We start from the raw sequence: 19,565 nt of genomic DNA on the forward strand, positions 1-19,565 counted from the left end.
CCACGGTCACAGTCACATAGGATGAGATGGGATAGTTCACCACGGTCACAGTCACAGAGGATGAGATGGGATAGTTCACCACGGTCACAGTCACAGAGGATGAGATGGGATAGTTCACCACGGTCACAGTCACATAGGATGAGATGGGATAGTTCACCACGGTCACAGTCACAGAGGATGAGATGGGATAGTTCACCACGGTCACAGTCACATAGGATGAGATGGGATAGTTCACCACGGTCACAGTCACATAGGATGAGATGGGATAGTTCACCACGGTCACAGTCACATAGGATGAGATGGGATAGTTCACCACGGTCACAGTCACATAGGATGAGATGGGATAGTTCACCACGGTCACAGTCACATAGGATGCCTTTTGTGTCTTATTAAGGGCCATTTCAGTATGGTGCCATGGGCCGAAACCTGATTGAGAGGTTCGAATATGTAGTTGCGGGAAAGATGGGCACGGATTTGGGAGGCGACAACACATTCAAGGACTTTGGAGAGGAAAGAGAGGTTGTTGATGGCGTGGTATTTGCAAGGACAAAGGGGTTTACAGTCAGTAACACAGGGGTTATTGCATGATAGTGTGAGGGAGCTGGATTAACATCAGTAGTGATACAGTCAATAACACAGGGCGCTGGGAGAGGGGTTACTGCATGACAGTGTGAGGGAGAGGGATTAACATCAGTAGAGATACAGCCAGTAATGCAGGGCGCTGGGAGAGGGGTTACTGCATGACAGTGTGAGGGAGTTGGATTAACATCAGTAGAGATACAGCCAGTAACGCAGGGCGCTGGGGGAGGGGTTACTGCATGACAGTGTGAGGGAGAGGGATTAACATCAGTAGAGATACAGTCAGTAACACAGGGTGCTGGGGGAGAGGGGTTACTGAGTGACAGTGTGAGGGAGCTGGATTAACATCAGTAGAGATACAGTCAGTAACACAGGGCGCTGGGGGAGAGGGGTTACTGAGTGACAGTGTGAGGGAGAGGGATTAACATCAATAGAGATACAGTCAGTAACACAGGGCGCTGGGGGGAGGGGTTACTGATTGACAGTGTGAGGGAGCTGGATTAACATCAGTAGAGATACAGTCAGTAACACAGGGCGCTGGGGGAGAGGGGTTACTGAGTGACAGTGTGAGGGAGAGGGATTAACATCAGTAGAGATACAGTCAGTAACACAGGGCGCTGGGGAGAGGGGTTACTGAGTGACAGTGTGAGGGAGCTGGATTAACATCAGTAGAGATACAGTCAGTAACACAGGGCGCTGGGGGAGAGGGGTTACTGAGTGACAGTGTGAGGGAGCTGGATTAACATCAGTAGAGATACAGTCAGTAACACAGGGCGCTGGGGGAGAGGGGTTACTGAGTGACAGTGTGAGGGAGCTGGATTAACATCAGTAGAGATACAGTCAGTAACACAGGGCGCTGGGGGAGAGGGGTTACTGAGTGACAGTGTGAGGGAGCTGGATTAACATCAGTAGAGATACAGTCAGTAACACAGGGTGCTGGGGAGAGGGGTTACTGAGTGACAGTGTGAGGGAGCTGGATTAACATCAGTAGAGATACAGTCAGTAACACAGGGTGCTGGGGGAGGGGTTACTGAGTGACAGTGTGAGGGAGCTGGATTAACATCAGTAGAGATACAGTCAGTAACACAGGGCGCTGGGGGAGAGGGGTTACTGAGTGACAGTGTGAGGGAGGGGGATTAACATCAGTAGAGATACAGTCAGTAACACAGGGCGCTGGGGAGAGGGGTTACTGAGTGACAGTGTGAGGGAGCTGGATTAACATCAGTAGAGATACAGTCAGTAACACAGGGCGCTGGGGGAGAGGGGTTACTGAGTGACAGTGTGAGGGAGAGGGATTAACATCAGTAGAGATACAGTCAGTAACACAGGGCGCTGGGGAGAGGGGTTACTGAGTGACAGTGTGAGGGAGAGGGATTAACATCAGTAGAGATACAGTCAGTAACACAGGGCGCTGGGGAGAGGGGTTACTGAGTGACAGTGTGAGGGAGAGGGATTAACATCAGTAGAAATACGGTCAGTAACACAGGGTGCTGGGGGGAGGTGTTCCCATGCAGGGGGATAGTTCAGTTGCAGTTAAAATCTTCTCTGCTTCTTAGCCATAAGATATATAGTTTACAGAAAATAATTGCTGTGTGAAATAAACAAGGTAAAATAAGGACAAAGAACATGGACTGGAATTATAATTCAATAGCTCTGCACCTCAAACCATGGGACTCGATTGTAGGGACAGTCACTGCCAGTCATGATTTTAAAAAAAAGAGAGACATAAATGATAAATGGTTCCTTACTTTATATTTGTAAAAACACAGCTGCAACCATTGTGCAGATATAAAGAAAAACTGAGATTGCTGGCACTGCAGAATAGGTCAGTCAGCACCCAAAGGAGGAAAGGTGGGTTCGTGTTTTGGCTGGGGCCCCTGGTGAATGGCCACCCTCAAACATCGTTCAGATTGCTGATAGACGTACTCTGGTCGTTTTGTCTCGATTTATGGTGTTCAGAAAACGACCCTATACATCCCAGCCCCGCTTGAAGGGGGTGAGATCTGTCACTAGGTTTGCCTCCTGCATGATGACAGAGCCTCTGCCGGCTGTCGCTGTGTAATGTGGGTTGCAGAGGCGTGACCTCTCCCGTGTCTGTCTGCACTCTTTAAATTGCTTCCATCTTCTTCAGGCTCTGGAGCGGCAGATCCAGAATTACCATGGCCTCACAGAGGAGCTACACCGGACTGCCCAGGACCTTCCGCTCAGAGGGCTCATCACATTCGACATGGTGGATGAACCTCAGGAGCAGATTCGTAAGCGGTTGAAGGAACTGCGAGAGCGTTCAACTGTCAGGTACATGGACTGGGAGCTTAATGTACGCTGATCCCCGCCTCGCTTCATGGGTTCTATCTGTCCGGAAGCTGGGTTATCAGCTTTGAAGTGTTGCCCTTTTATAACAGTTGGAAGTGATCAAAGTTCTGATTAAATTTACTGAAAACAAGATTAATCCTGAGTTAGTGACCTCTCCCCTGTGTGACCCGCCAGAGAAATTTCTGACTGTGATTTGTACATATCCACCTCCGTTCTATGTTTTGTACACAGATGCAGTGTGTGTGTGTGATTTGTACATGGTTGCGTGTATGGCAATCGATATTGTGTGTACAGGGGCACCACCATGTGGTGTCTTGGTGTGTGAAACAAGTGCATGTTTGAAGATGTGAGGCTATTTTGATGGGAAATGTTTTTAATTCCCAGGATGCAGAAATTGGAAGAAACATTGGGATTCCATGAGTACCTGCGGGAAGTGGGGGAACTTGAGGAGTGGGTCACACATCAGCTGCAAACTGCCAGCTCCGAGGACTACGGGAATGATTACCAACACGTGCTGGTAATGATGGCCTCAATTGCTCTCCACAGACTTGAATCTCCTACCTGGCCCCATGAATTCTGTTACTTCCTTCCTGTAACATCAACTCTATTTGCAACCCATTCACCACTGACACTATGAACAGTCAGTAAAGGGAAAGCTTCGACTCCCAATCAAGTTGGTCACCAACTGCCTATTCCGACCTCTGATCTATTGTCCATACTTAACTCTACATCATCCCCACCATCGCTGAAACCCTCAACTATGTCCCTGTTACCTCCAGACTCAACTTTTCTAATGCCCACCTGTCCATTGTCCTGACCTTCACCCGACAGGAGCTGCAAATCATTCGGAACTTTGCTGCTGCAATGCAATCCGACACTAGGTCCTGTTCATGCATCACCTCAGCCCATGGGCTCCCCATCCTAAAGTCTCATCCCACTGCCTCTGCAACTCCTGCTGCTCACTATCCCAGCTCACACCCACTGCAACCTCCTCCTGCTCACTACCTCAGCTCACACCCACTGCAACCTCCTCCTGCTCACTACACCAGCTCACACCCACTGCAACCTCCTCCTGCTCACTACCCCAGCTCACACCCACTGCAAACTCCTCCTGCTCACTGCCCCAGCTTACACCCACTGCAACCTCCTCCTGCTCACTACCCCAGCTCACACCCACTGCAACCTCCTCCTGCTCACTACCCCAGCTCACACCCTCTGCAACCTCCTCCTGCTCACTGCCCCAGCTCACACCCAGTGCAACCACCTCCTGCTCACTGCCCCAGCTCACACCCACTGCAACCTCCTCCTGCTCACTACCCCAGCTCACACCCACTGCATCCTCCTCCTGCTCATTACCTCAGCTCACACCCACTGCAACCTCCTCCTGCTCACTACCCCAGCTCACACCCACTGCAACCTCCTCCTGCTCACTACCCCAGCTCACACCCACTGCAACCTCCTCCTGCTCACTACCCCAGCTCACACCCTCTGCAACCTTCTCCTGCTCACTGCCCCAGCTCACACCCACTGCAACCTCCTCCTGCTCACTGCCCCAGCTCACACCCACTGCAACCTCCTCCTGCTCACTACCCCAGCTCACACCCACTGCAATCTCCTCCTGCTCACTGCCCCAGCTCACACCCACTGCAACCTCCTCCTGCTCACTGCCCCAGCTCACACCCACTGCAACCTCCTCCTGCTCACTACCCCAGCTCACACCCACTGCATCCTCCTCCTGCTCACTACCCCAGCTCACACCCACTGCAACCTCCTCCTGCTCAGTACCCCAGCTCACACCCACTGCAAACTCCTCCTGCTCATTACACCAGCTCACACCCACTGCAACCTCCTCCTGCTCACTACCCCAGCTCACACCCACTGCAACCTCCTCCTGCTCACTACCCCAGCTCACACCCACTGCAACCTCCTCCTGCTCACTACCCCAGCTCACACCCACTGCAACCTCCTCCTGCTCACTACCCCAGCTCACACCCACTGCAACCTCCTCCTGCTCACTACCCCAGCTCACACCCACTGCAACCTCCTCCTGCTTTCTGCCCCAGCTCACACCCACTGCAACCTCCTCCTGCTCACTACCCCAGCTCACACCCACTGCAACCTCCTCCTGCTCACTACCCCAGCTCACACCCACTGCAACCTCCTCCTGCTCACTACCCCAGCTCACACCCACTGCAACCTCCTCCTGCTCACTACCCCAGCTCACACCCACTGCAACCTCCTCCTGCTCACTACCCCAGCTCACACCCACTGCAACCTCCTCCTGCTCACTACCCCAGCTCACACCCACTGCAACCTCCTCCTGCTCACTACCCCAGCTCACACCCACTGCAACCTCCTCCTGCTTTCTGCCCCAGCTCACACCCACTGCAACCTCCTCCTGCTCACTACCCCAGCTCACACCCACTGCAACCTCCTCCTGCTCACTACCCCAGCTCACACCCTCTGCAACCTTCTCCTGCTCACTGCCCCAGCTCACACCCACTGCAACCTCCTCCTGCTCACTACACCAGCTCACACCCACTGCAAACTCCTCCTGCTCACTACCCCAGCTCACACCCACTGCAACCTCCTCCTGCTCACTGCCCCAGCTCACACCCACTGCAACCTCCTCCTGCTCACTACCCCAGCTCACACCCACTGCAACCTCCTCCTGCTCACTACCCCAGCTCACACCCTCTGCAACCTCCTCCTGCTCACTGCCCCAGCTCACACCCAGTGCAACCTCCTCCTGCTCACTGCCCCAGCTCACACCCACTGCAATCTCCTCCTGCTCACTACCCCAGCTCACACCCACTGCAACCTCCTCCTGCTCACTACCCCAGCTCACACCCACTGCAACCTCCTCCTGCTCACTACCCCAGCTCACACCCACTGCAACCTCCTCCTGCTCACTATCCCAGCTCACACCCACTGCAACCTCCTCCTGCTCACTACCCCAGCTCACACCCACTGCAACCTCCTCCTGCTCACTACCCCAGCTCACACCCACTGCAACCTCCTCCTGCTCACTACCCCAGCTCACACCCACTGCAACCTCCTCCTGCTCACTACCCCAGCTCACACCCACTGCAACCTCTTCTTACTTACTGCCCCAGCTCACACCCACTGCAACCTCCTCCTGCTCACTACCCCAGCTCACACCCACTGCAACCTCCTCCTGCTCACTACACCAGCTCACACCCACTGCAACCTCCTCCTGCTCACTGCCCCAGCTCACACCCACTGCAACCTCCTCCTGCTCACTACCCCAGCTCACACCCACTGCAACCTCCTCCTGCTCACTACCCCAGCTGACACCCACTGCAACCTCTTCCTGCTCACTACCCCAGCTCACACCCACTGCCCTAGCTCACACCCACTGACCCAGCTCACACCCACTCTGTGATCCCTGGGTTCAGGATATATTCACCAGTGTCGTGATAAGCCTTTAGCTGAAGTAAATGAGCTCAGCAGGTGTAGAGACAATTCCACAGCTCCAGGGCTCAGTGCTGCTGTACAGTGGAGTTCTGTGACCAGGGCTGCCTGTATTACCCCTGCAATCCCTGTCTATTTAGAAGGTGGTGTTACAGGTTCATGGTCCACGGGTACCTGAATAAAATGGCCATTCTTCATGTGTGAGCAGTCGATGAGCCTGCTCCTGCCCCACCCATGGTGGCGGTGTCTGGATAGTGACTGACTGGAGGAATCCTCACTACTCTTATCTCCCACGTAAAGGGACAATACACTCGATTGTATTGCACCCCACCGACCCCTGGGCTGGGATCAGTTAACTGCATAGACGAGTGAATAATGTTGGCACTTACTGGTCTGTACGGTTCTCTGCAACATCAGCTCCGAAAGGTGAGGGGTTCTTTCCTCTGCGATGTTGCTGTTAATCTGACATACAGATTAGGGAATGTGACTGCACGTTGTGTAGGAATGCTGATTGAAGTGTCTGCGTGTTCTTGCCTTGTTAGCACCTGCGGACATTGTACGAAGCCTTCCAGCACCAAGTCGAGTCCGGGGAAGAGAGGATCCAGGGTTGCCAGGCCCTGGCAAAAAAGCTGGTCGACAAATGCCACCCCCAGTCTGGGGACATCTCGAAGAGACAGGATGCGCTGAGGTAGAGTAGCAACATTATACCAAAGAGGAAGAATTATTTTAATGTCCACCTAATTTTCTAGTGTTGTATCTGAGAATGAGAGAGGGTAGAGCAGGGTGCAATATCTGAGAGTGAGAGAGGGGATCGCAGGGTGCTGTATCTGAGAGCGAGAGAGGGTAGAGCAGGGTGCAATATCTGAGAGTGAGAGAGGGGATCGCAGGGTGCTGTATCTGAGAGTGAGAGAGGGGATCGCAGGGTGCTGTATCTGAGAGTGAGAGAGGGGATCGCAGGGTGCTGTATCTGAGAGTGAGAGAGGGGATCGCAGGGTGCTGTATCTGAGAGTGAGAGAGGGGATCACAGGGTGCTGTATCTGAGAGTGAGAGAGGGGATCGCAGGGTGCTGTATCTGAGAGTGAGAGAGGGGATCGCAGGGTGCTGTATCTGAGAGTGAGAGAGGGGATCGCAGGGTGCTGTTTCTGAGGGTGAGAGGAGATCACAGGGTGCAATATCTGAGAGTGAGAGAGGGGATCACAGGGTGCAATATCTGAGAGTGAGAGGGGAGCGCAGAGTGCTGTATCTGAGAGTGAGAGAGAGGGACATAGGGCGCTGCACCTGAGAGAGGGGAACGCAGGGTGATGCATCTGAGAGTGAGAGAGGGGATCGCAGGGTGCTGTTTCTGAGAGTGAGAGAGGGGATCGCAGGGTGCTGTTTCTGAGAGTGAGAGAGGGGATCACAGGGTTCTGTATCTGAGAGTGAGAGAGGGGATCGCAGGATGCTGTATCTGAGAGTGAGAGGGGATCGCAGGGTTCTGTATCTGAGAGTGAGAGAGGGGATCGCAGGGTGCTGTATCTGAGAGTGAGAGAGGGGATCGCAGGATGCAATATCTGAGAGTGAGAGGGGATCGCAGGGTGCTGTTTCTGAGAGTGAGAGAGGGGATCGCAGGATGCAATATCTGAGAGTGAGAGGGGATCGCAGGGTGCTGTTTCTGAGAGTGAGAGAGGGGATCGCAGGATGCAATATCTGAGAGTGAGAGGGGATCGCAGGGTGCTGTTTCTGAGAGTGAGAGAGGGGATCGCAGGATGCAATATCTGAGAGTGAGAGGGGAGCGCAGAGTGCTGTATCTGAGAGTGAGAGGGGATCGCAGGGTTCTGTATCTGAGAGTGAGAGAGGGGATCGCAGGATGCAATATCTGAGAGTGAGAGGGGATCGCAGGGTGCTGTTTCTGAGAGTGAGAGAGGGGATCGCAGGATGCAATATCTGAGAGTGAGAGGGGATCGCAGGATGCTGTATCTGAGAGTGAGAGGGGATCGCAGGGTTCTGTATCTGAGAGTGAGAGAGGGGATCGCAGGATGCAATATCTGAGAGTGAGAGGGGATCGCAGGGTGCTGTTTCTGAGAGTGAGAGAGGGGATCGCAGGATGCAATATCTGAGAGTGAGAGGGGATCGCAGGGTGCTGTTTCTGAGAGTGAGAGAGGGGATCGCAGGATGCAATATCTGAGAGTGAGAGGGGAGCGCAGAGTGCTGTATCTGAGAGTGAGAGAGAGGGACATAGGGCGCTGCACCTGAGAGAGGGGAACGCAGGGTGATGCATCTGAGAGTGAGAGAGAGGATCGCAGGGTGCAATATCTGAGAGTGAGAGAGGGGTCGCAGGGTGCAATATCTGAGAGTGACAGAGGGGATCGCAGGGTGCTGTATCTGAGAGAGAGAGAGGGGATCGCAGGGTGCTGTATCCGAGAGAGAGAGGGGATCGCAGGGTGCTTTATCTGAGAGAGAGAGGGGATCGCAGGGTGCTGTATCTGAGAGTGAGAGAGGGGATCACAGGGTGCTGTATCTGAGAGTGAGAGAGGGGATCGCAGGGTGCTGTATCTGAGAGTGAGAGGGGATCGCAGGGTGCTGTTTCTGAGAGTGAGAGAGGGGATCGCAGGATGCAATATCTGAGAGTGAGAGGGGAGCGCAGAGTGCTGTATCTGAGAGTGAGAGAGAGGGACATAGGGCGCTGCACCTGAGAGAGGGGAACGCAGGGTGATGCATCTGAGAGTGAGAGAGAGGATCGCAGGGTGCAATATCTGAGAGTGAGAGAGGGGATCGCAGGGGGCTATATCTGAGAGTGAGAGAGGGGTCGCAGGGTGCAATATCTGAGAGTGACAGAGGGGATCGCAGGGTGCTGTATCTGAGAGAGAGAGAGGGGATCGCAGGGTGCTGTATCCGAGAGAGAGAGGGGATCGCAGGGTGCTTTATCTGAGAGAGAGAGGGGATCGCAGGGTGCTGTATCTGAGAGTGAGAGAGGGGATCACAGGGTGCTGTATCTGAGAGTGACAGAGGGGATCGCAGGGTGCTGTATCTGAGAGTGAGAGAGGGATCGCAGGGTGCAATATCTGAGAGTGAGAGAGGGGATCACAGGGTGCTGTATCTGAGAGAGAGAGAGGGGATCGCATGGTGCTGTATCTGAGAGAGAGAGGGGATCGCAGGGTGCTGTATCTGAGAGAGAGAGGGGATCGCAGGGGGCTGTATCTGAGAGTGAGAGAGGGATCGCAGGGGGCTGTATCTGAGAGTGAGAGAGGGATCGCAGGGTGCTGTATCTGAGAGTGAGAGGGGATCGCATGGTGCTGTATCTGAGAGAGAGAGGGGATCGCAGGGTGCTGTATCTGAGAGAGAGAGGGGATCGCAGGGTGCAATATCTGAGAGTGAGAGAGGGGATCGCAGGGTGCAATATCTGAGAGTGAGAGAGGGGATCGCAGGGTGCAATATCTGAGAGTGACAGAGGGGATCGCAGGGTGCTGTATCTGAGAGTGAGAGAGGGGATCGCAGGGTGCTGTATCTGAAAGTGAGAGAGGGGATCGCAGGGTGCTGTATCTGAGAGTGAGAGAGGGGATCGCAGGGTGCAATATCTGAGAGTGAGAGAGGGGATCGCAGGGGGCTCTATCTGAGTGTGAGAGAGGGGATCGCAGGGTGCTGTATCTGAGATTGAGAGAGGGGATTGCAGGGGGATGTATCTGAGAGAGAGAGGGGATGCAGTGTGCTGTATCTGAGAGAGAGAGAGGGGATCGCAGGGGTCTGTATCTGAGAGTGAGAGAGGGGATCGCAGGGTGCTGTATCTGAGAGAGAGGGGGGATCGCAGGGTGCAATATCTGAGAGTGAGAGAGGGGATCGCAGGGGTCTGTATCTGAGAGTGAGAGAGGGGATCGCAGGGTGCTGTATCTGAGAGAGGGGATCGCAGCGGGCTGTATCTGAGAGAGGGGATCGCAGCGGGCTGTATCTGAGAGAGGGGATCGCAGCGGGCTGTATCTGAGAGTGGGGATCGCAGCGGGCTGTATCTGAGAGTGGGGATCGCAGCGGGCTGTATCTGAGAGTGGGGATCGCAGCGGGCTGTATCTGAGAGTGGGGATCGCAGCGGGCTATATCTGAGAGTGCGATGGTTTGGCAGGGGTTCTGTCTGAAAGTGAGAGGGGTGATCGCAGGGTGCTCTATCTGAGAGAGAGATGGTTTCGCAGGGAGCTGTATCTAAGAGAGGGGGTTGCAAGGGGCTGTACCTGAGAGAGAGAGAGAGAGGGGATCGCAGGGGACTCTCTGAGAGTTAGAGAGGGGATTGTAGGGTGCTGTATCTGAGAGTGAGAGAGGGGATCGCAGGGTGCTGTATCTGAGAGTGAGTAGGTGTCGCAGGGAGCTGTATCTGAGAGTGAGAGAGGGGATCGCAGGGTGCTGTATCTGAGAGTGAGTAGGTGTCGCAGGGAGCTGTATCTGAGAGTGAGAGAGGGGATCGCAGGGTGCTGTATCTGAGAGTGAGTAGGTGTCGCAGGGAGCTGTATCTGAGAGTGAGAGAGGGGATTGCAGGGTTCAGTATCTGTGAGAGAGAGATGGGGCGGCGGGGTTGTGTCTGAAAGTGAGAGGTGATTGCAGGGTGCTATATCTGAGAGAGAGATGGTGTTGCAGGGGGCTGTATCTGAGAATGAGGGGGGATCGCGGGGCGCTGCATCTGAGAGTGAGAGAGGGGATCGCAGGATGCTGTGCCTGAGAGAGAGAGATGGTGTCACAAGGGGGCTGTATCTGAGATTGAGAGAGAGAAGGGATCGCATGGGGCTATTTCTGAGTGAGAGAGGATCGCAGGGGTTGTATCTGAGAGAGGGAGATCGCAGGCGGCTGTATCTGAGTGAGAGAGGGATTAGCAGGGGGCTGTACCGAGTGTGAGATTGGGGATCGGAGGGGGCTGTATCTGAGAGAGAGGGGATCGCAGGGGGCTGTATCTGAGTGAGAGAGGGATTAGCAGGGGGCTGTACCGAGTGTGAGATTGGGGATCGCAGGGGGCTTTATCTGAGAGAGAGGGGATCGCAGGGGGCTGTATCTGAGAGTGAGAGAAGGGATCGCAGCGTGCTGTATCTGTGAGAGAGTGGATCACAGGGGGCTGTATCTGTGAGAGAGTGGATCACAGGGGGCTGTATCTGTGAGAGAGTGGATCACAGGGGGCTGTATCTGAGAGAGAGAGAGGAGATCGCAGGGGGCTGTATCTGAGAGAGAGAGAGGAGATCTCAGGGGGCTGTATCTGTGAGAGAGTGGATCGCAGGGGGCTGTATCTGAGAGAGAGTGGGGAGATCGCAGGGGGCTGTATCTGTGAGAGAGTGGATCGCAGGGGGCTGTATCTGTGAGAGAGTGGATCGCAGGGGGCTGTATCTGAGAGAGAGTGGGGAGATCGCAGGGGGCTGTATGTGTGAGAGAGTGGATCGCAGGGGGTTGTATCTGAGAGAGAGAGATCGCAGGGGGCTGTATCTGTGAGAGAGGGGATCGCAGGGGGCTGTATCTGAGAGAGAGTGGGGAGATCGCAGGGGGCTGTATCTGAGAGAGAGTGGATCACAGGGGGCTGTATCTGAGAGAGAGTGGATCGCAGGGGGCTGTATCTGAGAGAGAGTGGGGAGATCGCAGGGGGCTGTATCTGTGAGAGAGTGGATCGCAGGGGGCTGTATCTGAGAGAGAGTGGATCGCAGGGGGCTGTATCTGAGAGAGTGGGGAGATCGCAGGGGGCTGTATCTGTGAGAGAGTGGGGAGATCGCAGGGGGCTGTATCTGTGAGAGAGTGGATCGCAGGGGGTTGTATCTGAGAGAGAGTGGGGAGATCGCAGGGGGCTGTATCTGAGAGAGTGGATCGCAGGGGGCTGTATCTGTGAGAGAGTGGATCGCAGGGGGCTGTATCTGAGAGAGAGTGGGGAGATCGCAGGGGGCTGTATCTGTGAGAGAGGGGATCGCAGGGGGCTGTATCTGAGAGAGAGTGGGGAGATCGCAGGGGGCTGTATCTGAGAGAGAGTGGATCACAGGGGGCTGTATCTGAGAGAGAGTGGATCGCAGGGGGCTGTATCTGAGAGAGAGTGGGGAGATCGCAGGGGGCTGTATCTGTGAGAGAGTGGGGAGATCGCAGGGGGCTGTATCTGTGAGAGAGTGGATCGCAGGGGGCTGTATCTGTGAGAGAGTGGATCGCAGGGGGCTGTATCTGAGAGAGAGTGGGGAGATCGCAGGGGGCTGTATCTGAGAGAGAGTGGATCACAGGGGGCTGTATCTGAGAGAGAGTGGATCGCAGGGGGCTGTATCTGAGAGAGAGTGGATCGCAGGGGGCTGTATCAGAGAGAGTGGATCACGGGGCTGTATCTGAGAGAGAGTGGGGAGATCGAAGGGGGCTGTATCTGTGAGAGAGTGGATCGCAGGGGGCTGTATCTGAGAGAGAGTGGATCGCAGGGGGCTGTATCTGAGAGAGAGTGGATCGCAGGGGGCTGTATCTGTGAGAGAGTGGGGAGATCGCAGGGGGCTGTATCTGAGAGAGTGGATCGTAGGGGGCTGTATCTGTGAGAGAGTGGATCGCAGGGGGCTGTATCTGTGAGAGAGTGGATCGCAGGGGGCTGTATCTGTGAGAGAGTGGATCGCAGGGGGCTGTATCTGTGAGAGAGAGGATCACAGGGGGCTGTATCTGTGAGAGAGTGGATCGCAGGGGGCTGTATCTGAGAGAGAGAGAGAGAGGAGATCGCAGGGGGCTGTATCTGTGAGAGAGTGGATCGCAGGGGGCTGTATCTGTGAGAGAGTGGATCGCAGGGGGCTGTCTCTGAGAGAGAGTGGATCGCAGGGGGCTGTATCTGAGAGAGAGTGGATCGCAGGGGGCTGTATCTGTGAGAGAGTGGGGAGATCGCAGGGGGCTGTATCTGTGAGAGAGTGGATCGTAGGGGGCTGTATCTGTGAGAGAGTGGATCGCAGGGGGCTGTATCTGTGAGAGAGTGGATCGCAGGGGGCTGTATCTGTGAGAGAGTGGATCGCAGGGGGCTGTATCTGTGAGAGAGAGTGGATCGCAGGGGGCTGTATCTGAGAGAGTGGGCAGATCGCAGGGGGCTGTATCTGTGAGAGAGTGGATCGCAGGGGGCTGTATCTGTGAGAGAGTGGATCGCAGGGGGCTGTATCTGAGAGAGAATGGGCAGATCGCAGGGGGCTGTATCTGTGAGAGAGAGTGGATCACAGGGGGCTGTATCTGAGAGAGAGTGGGGAGATCGTAGGGGGCTGTATCTGTGAGAGAGTGGATCGCAGGGGGCTGTATCTGTGAGAGAGTGGATCACAGGGGGCTGTATCTGTGAGAGAGTGGATCGCAGGGGGCTGTATCTGAGAGAGAGAGAGGAGATCGCAGGGGGCTGTATCTGTGAGAGAGTGGATCGCAGGGGGCTGTATCTGTGAGAGAGAGAGGAGATCGCAGGGGGCTGTATCTGTGAGAGAGTGGATCGCAGGGGGCTGTATCTGAGAATGAGAGAGGGGATTGCAGGGGACTGTATCTGAGAGAGTGGGGATCTCAGGGTGCTGTATCGGAGTGAGAGAAGGGATCGCAGGGGGCTGTACCTGAGAGTGAGAGAGGGTATCGCAGGGGGCTTTATGACTGACTGGTAGACCGTCAGAATTCCTACCTTCCATTGCCAGGCATCATTGACATAATGATGAGGTTTGTCCATAACCTGTTTGCCCTCCGTGCATTAATGTTTTCCACTGTTGCAGGGATTTATGGAGCAGTTTACAGGAACGGACTCAGAATCGTGGAGAGAGGCTCCGCGATGCGGAAGAAATTCACAAGTGCAGCCGAGATCTGACAGACGCTCTCACCCACATCGAGGTACATGCTTTCAGTACTCGCTATCCAGACACATTAATGTCTGGAAAGGTGGCTGTTCCAGCGGTTTAAGCACTTACCTTTCAGCTCTGAAGCATGCGTTTAATTCCTGTCCAAGTGACCTGAATGGCCGCACATGTTTGTGGCAGTCTTAAACACGTTTCCAATGGATGTGGGCCCAAAATTCCTCTAATTCAGCAGCTGCTAATATTGTATCGTGCTCGTCACTCAGAGAGGCCGCAGGATGGAGATATGCCACAGTGTAGAGGGATCTTTACTCTGTATCAATCCCGTGCTGTACCTGCCCTGGGAGTGTTGATGGGACAGTGCAGAGGGAGCTTTACTCTGTATCTAACCCGTGATATACCTGCCCTGGGAGTGTTTGATGGGACAGTGTAGAAGGAGCTTTACTCTGTATCTAACCCATGATATACCAGCCCTGGGAGTGTTTGATGGGACAGTGCAGAGGTGGCCAAGGCTTTAGTACAGAATGGACTCAGCCTCTTTTCATTTGCCTTTTCTGTCCGTCTCTCTAGGAGAAACTTAAAAGCATTCCCGATGAAATTGCAAGGGACCTGCGAGGTGTTCAAGCACAACTGCGTACACATGAAGCACTGGAGCATGAACTGTCTGGAGCCGAGCAACGGGTAAGATCTCAGTATTATAATTCGATGTAAAATCACTACATCACCCATCAGTAGGGTGGGTTGAGAGATGAATTTACAGGTGATAATTCTGCTTTGAGTTACGAGGAGTTGCTCTGTACACCACCTCAAACGTACACCAACAGGTCTCACAGGGTCCAGCATATCCATCAAGTACCATCAAATACATCGAGCCCCCTCTCTCTCCGGTAGCTGTCTCTGTACAATATACTGTGTCCCCTCTCTCTCTCTCCGGCAGCTGTCTCTGTACAATATACTGTGTCCCCTCTCTCTCTCTCCGGCAGCTGTCTCTGTACAATATACTGTGTCCCCTCTCTCTCTCGGAGTGTCTCTGTACAATATACTGTGTCCCCTCTCTCTCTCTCGGAGTGTCTCTGTACAATATACCGTGTCCTCTCTCTCTCTCGGAGTGTCTCTGTACAATATACTGTGTCCCCTCTCTCTCTCTCGGAGTGTCTCTGTACAATATACTGTGTCCCCTCTCTCTCTCTCCGGTAGCTGTCTCTGTACAATATACTGTGTCCCCTCTCTCTCTCGGAGTGTCTCTGTACAATATACTGTGTCCCCTCTCTCTCTCTCGGAGTGTCTCTGTACAATATACCGTGTCCCCTCTCTCTCTCTCGGAGTGTCTCTGTACAATATACCGTGTCCCCTCTCTCTCTCTCGGAGTGTCTCTGTACAATATACTGTGTCCCCTCTCTCTCTCTCGGAGTGTCTCTGTACAATATACTGTGTCCCCTCTCTCTCTCTCGGAGTGTCTCTGTACAATATACCGTGTCCCCTCTCTCTCTCTCGGAGTGTCTCTGTACAATATACCGTGTCCCCTCTCTCTCTCTCGGAGTGTCTCTGTACAATATACCGTGTCCCCTCTCTCTCTCTCGGAGTGTCTCTGTACAATATACCGTGTCCCCTCTCTCTCTCTCCGAGTGTCTCTGTACAATATACCGTGTCCCCTCTCTCTCTCTCCGAGTGTCTCTGTACAATATACCGTGTCCCCTCTCTCTCTCTCGGAGTGTCTCTGTACAATATACCGTGTCCCCTCTCTCTCTCGGAGTGTCCCTGTACAATATACTGTGTCCCCTCTCTCTCTCTCTCGGAGTGTCTCTGTACAATATACCGTGTCCCCTCTCTCTCTCTCGGAGTGTCTCTGTACAATATACTGTGTCCCCTCTCTCTCCCGTAGTGTCTCTGTACAATATACTGTGTCCCCTCTCTCTCTCTCGGAGTGTCTCTGTACAATATACCGTGTCCCCTCTCTCTCTCGGAGTGTCTCTGTACAATATACTGTGTCCCCTCTCTCTCTCTCTCGGAGTGTCTCTGTACAATATACTGTGTCCCCTCTCTCTCTCTCGGAGTGTCTCTGTACAATATACCGTGTTCCCTCTCTCTCTCATAGGGTCTCTGTACAATATACCGTGTCCCCTCTCTCTCTCTCGGAGTGTCTCTGTACAATATACCGTGTCCCCCCTCTCTCCCGTAGTGTCTCTGTACAATATACCGTGTCCCCTCTCTCTCTCTCGGAGTGTCTCTGTACAATATACTGTGTCCCCTCTCTCTCCCGTAGTGTCTCTGTACAATATACTGTGTCCCCTCTCTCTCTCGGAGTGTCTCTGTACAATATACTGTGTCCCCTCTCTCTCCCGTAGTGTCTCTGTACAATATACCGTGTCCCCTCTCTCTCTCCTGTAGTGTCTCTGTACAATATACCGTGTCCCCTCTCTCTCCCGTAGTGTCTCTGTACAATATACCGTGTCCCCTCTCTCTCTCGGAGTGTCTCTGTACAATATACCGTGTCCCCTCTCTCTCTCTCGGAGTGTCTCTGTACAATATACTGTGTCCCCTCTCTCTCTCTCTCGGAGTGTCTCTGTACAATATACTGTGTCCCCTCTCTCTCTCTCGGAGTGTCTCTGTACAATATACCGTGTCCCCTCTCTCTCTCTCGGAGTGTCTCTGTACAATATACCGTGTCCCCTCTCTCTCTCTCGGAGTGTCTCTGTACAATATACTGTGTCCCCTCTCTCTCTCTCTCGGAGTGTCTCTGTACAATATACTGTGTCCCCTGTCTCTCTCTCGGAGTGTCTCTGTACAATATACCGTGTCCCCTCTCTCTCTCTCGGAGTGTCTCTGTACAATATACTGTGTCCCCTCTCTCTCTCTCGGAGTGTCTCTGTACAATATACCGTGTCCCCTCTCTCTCTCTCGGAGTGTCTCTGTACAATATACCGTGTCCCCTCTCTCTCTCTCGGAGTGTCTCTGTACAATATACCGTGTCCCCTCTCTCTCTCTCGGAGTGTCTCTGTACAATATACCGTGTCCCCTCTCTCTCTCGGAGTGTCTCTGTACAATATACTGTGTCCCCTCTCTCTCTCTCTCGGAGTGTCTCTGTACAATATACCGTGTCCCCTCTCTCTCTCTCGGAGTGTCTCTGTACAATATACCGTGTCCCCTCTCTCTCTCGGAGTGTCTCTGTACAATATACTGTGTCCCCTCTCTCTCTCTCTCGGAGTGTCTCTGTACAATATACCGTGTCCCCTCTCTCTCTCTCGGAGTGTCTCTGTACAATATACCGTGTCCCCTCTCTCTCTCTCTCTCGGAGTGTCTCTGTACAATATACCGTGTCCCCTCTCTCTCTCTCGGAGTGTCTCTGTACAATATACTGTGTCCCCTCTCTCTCCCGTACTGTCTCTGTACAATATACTGTGTCCCCTCTCTCTCTCTCTCGGAGTGTCTCTGTACAATATACTGTGTCCCCTCTCTCTCCCGTAGTGTCTCTGTACAATATACTGTGTCCCCCCTCTCTCTCGGAGTGTCTCTGTACAATATACTGTGTCCCCTCTCTCTCTCTCGGAGTGTCTCTGTACAATATACTGTGTCCCCTCTCTCTCTCTCTCGGAGTGTCTCTGTACAATATACTGTGTCCCCTCTCTCTCTCTCGGAGTGTCTCTGTACAATATACCGTGTCCCCTCTCTCTCTCTCGGAGTGTCTCTGTACAATATACCGTGTCCCCTCTCTCTCTCTCGGAGTGTCTCTGTACAATATACTGTGTCCCCTCTCTCTCTCTCTCGGAGTGTCTCTGTACAATATACTGTGTCCCCTCTCTCTCTCTCGGAGTGTCTCTGTACAATATACCGTGTCCCCTCTCTCTCTCTCGGAGTGTCTCTGTACAATATACTGTGTCCCCTCTCTCTCTCTCGGAGTGTCTCTGTACAATATACCGTGTCCCCTCTCTCTCTCTCGGAGTGTCTCTGTACAATATACCGTGTCCCCTCTCTCTCTCTCGGAGTGTCTCTGTACAATATACCGTGTCCCCTCTCTCTCTCGGAGTGTCTCTGTACAATATACTGTGTCCCCTCTCTCTCTCTCGGAGTGTCTCTGTACAATATACCGTGTCCCCTCTCTCTCTCTCTCGGAGTGTCTCTGTACAATATACTGTGTCCCCTCTCTCTCTCTCTCGGAGTGTCTCTGTACAATATACCGTGTCCCCTCTCTCTCTCTCGGAGTGTCTCTGTACAATATACTGTGTCCCCTCTCTCTCCCGTACTGTCTCTGTACAATATACTGTGTCCCCTCTCTCTCCCGTAGTGTCTCTGTACAATATACTGTGTCCCCTCTCTCTCCCGTAGTGTCTCTGTACAATATACTGTGTCCCCCCTCTCTCTCGGAGTGTCTCTGTACAATATACTGTGTCCCCTCTCTCTCTCTCGGAGTGTCTCTGTACAATATACTGTGTCCCCTCTCTCTCTCTCTCGGAGTGTCTCTGTACAATATACTGTGTCCCCTCTCTCTCTCTCGGAGTGTCTCTGTACAATATACCGTGTCCCCTCTCTCTCTCTCGGAGTGTCTCTGTACAATATACCGTGTCCTCTCTCTCTCTCTCGGAGTGTCTCTGTACAATATACCGTGTCCCCTCTCTCTCTCTCGGAGTGTCTCTGTACAATATACCGTGTCCCCTCTCTCTCTCTCGGAGTGTCTCTGTACAATATACTGTGTCCCCTCTCTCTCTCTCTCGGAGTGTCTCTGTACAATATACTGTGTCCCCTCTCTCTCTCTCGGAGTGTCTCTGTACAATATACCGTGTCCCCTCTCTCTCTCTCGGAGTGTCTCTGTACAATATACTGTGTCCCCTCTCTCTCTCTCTCGGAGTGTCTCTGTACAATATACTGTATCCCCTCTCTCTCTCTCGGAGTGTCTCTGTACAATATACCGTGTCCCCTCTCTCTCTCTCTCGGAGTGTCTCTGTACAATATACTGTGTCCCCTCTCTCTCTCTCGGAGTGTCTCTGTACAATATACCGTGTCCCCTCTCTCTCTCTCGGAGTGTCTCTGTACAATATACCGTGTCCCCTCTCTCTCTCTCGGAGTGTCTCTGTACAATATACCGTGTCCCCTCTCTCTCTCTCTCTCGGAGTGTCTCTGTACAATATACCGTGTCCCCTCTCTCTCTCGGAGTGTCTCTGTACAATATACTGTGTCCCCTCTCTCTCTCTCTCTCGGAGTGTCTCTGTACAATATACCGTGTCCCCTCTCTCTCTCTCGGAGTGTCTCTGTACAATATACCGTGTCCCCTCTCTCTCTCGGAGTGTCTCTGTACAATATACTGTGTCCCCTCTCTCTCCCGTAGTGTCTCTGTTTTATATACCGTGTCACCACTCTCTCCCGTAGTGTCTCTGTACAATATACCGTGTCCCCCCTCTCTCCCGTAGTGTCTCTGTACAATATACCGTGTCCCCTCTCTCCCGTAGTGTCTCTGTACAATATACCGTGTCCCCTCTCTCCCGTAGTGTCTCT

The 19,565-nt window shown here is 53.4% G+C and overlaps 1 protein-coding gene across 1 annotated transcript in view; it reads left to right on the forward strand.

The window, feature by feature from the left end:
* sptbn5 (spectrin, beta, non-erythrocytic 5) overlaps window positions 1-19,565 on the forward strand; it is a 394,215-nt gene that overhangs the window by 128,928 nt on the left and 245,722 nt on the right. The window contains exons 29-33 of the mRNA XM_067991151.1: window positions 2,711-2,874; window positions 3,277-3,409; window positions 6,870-7,015; window positions 14,001-14,115; window positions 14,649-14,759. Coding sequence (XP_067847252.1) covers window positions 2,711-2,874; window positions 3,277-3,409; window positions 6,870-7,015; window positions 14,001-14,115; window positions 14,649-14,759 — 669 coding nt within the window. The remainder of the gene's footprint in view (window positions 1-2,710; window positions 2,875-3,276; window positions 3,410-6,869; window positions 7,016-14,000; window positions 14,116-14,648; window positions 14,760-19,565) is intronic.

This window comes from Heptranchias perlo, chromosome 10 (assembly GCF_035084215.1).
Source record: "Heptranchias perlo isolate sHepPer1 chromosome 10, sHepPer1.hap1, whole genome shotgun sequence".
In the NCBI taxonomy this organism is placed as follows: Eukaryota; Metazoa; Chordata; class Chondrichthyes; order Hexanchiformes; family Hexanchidae; genus Heptranchias; species Heptranchias perlo.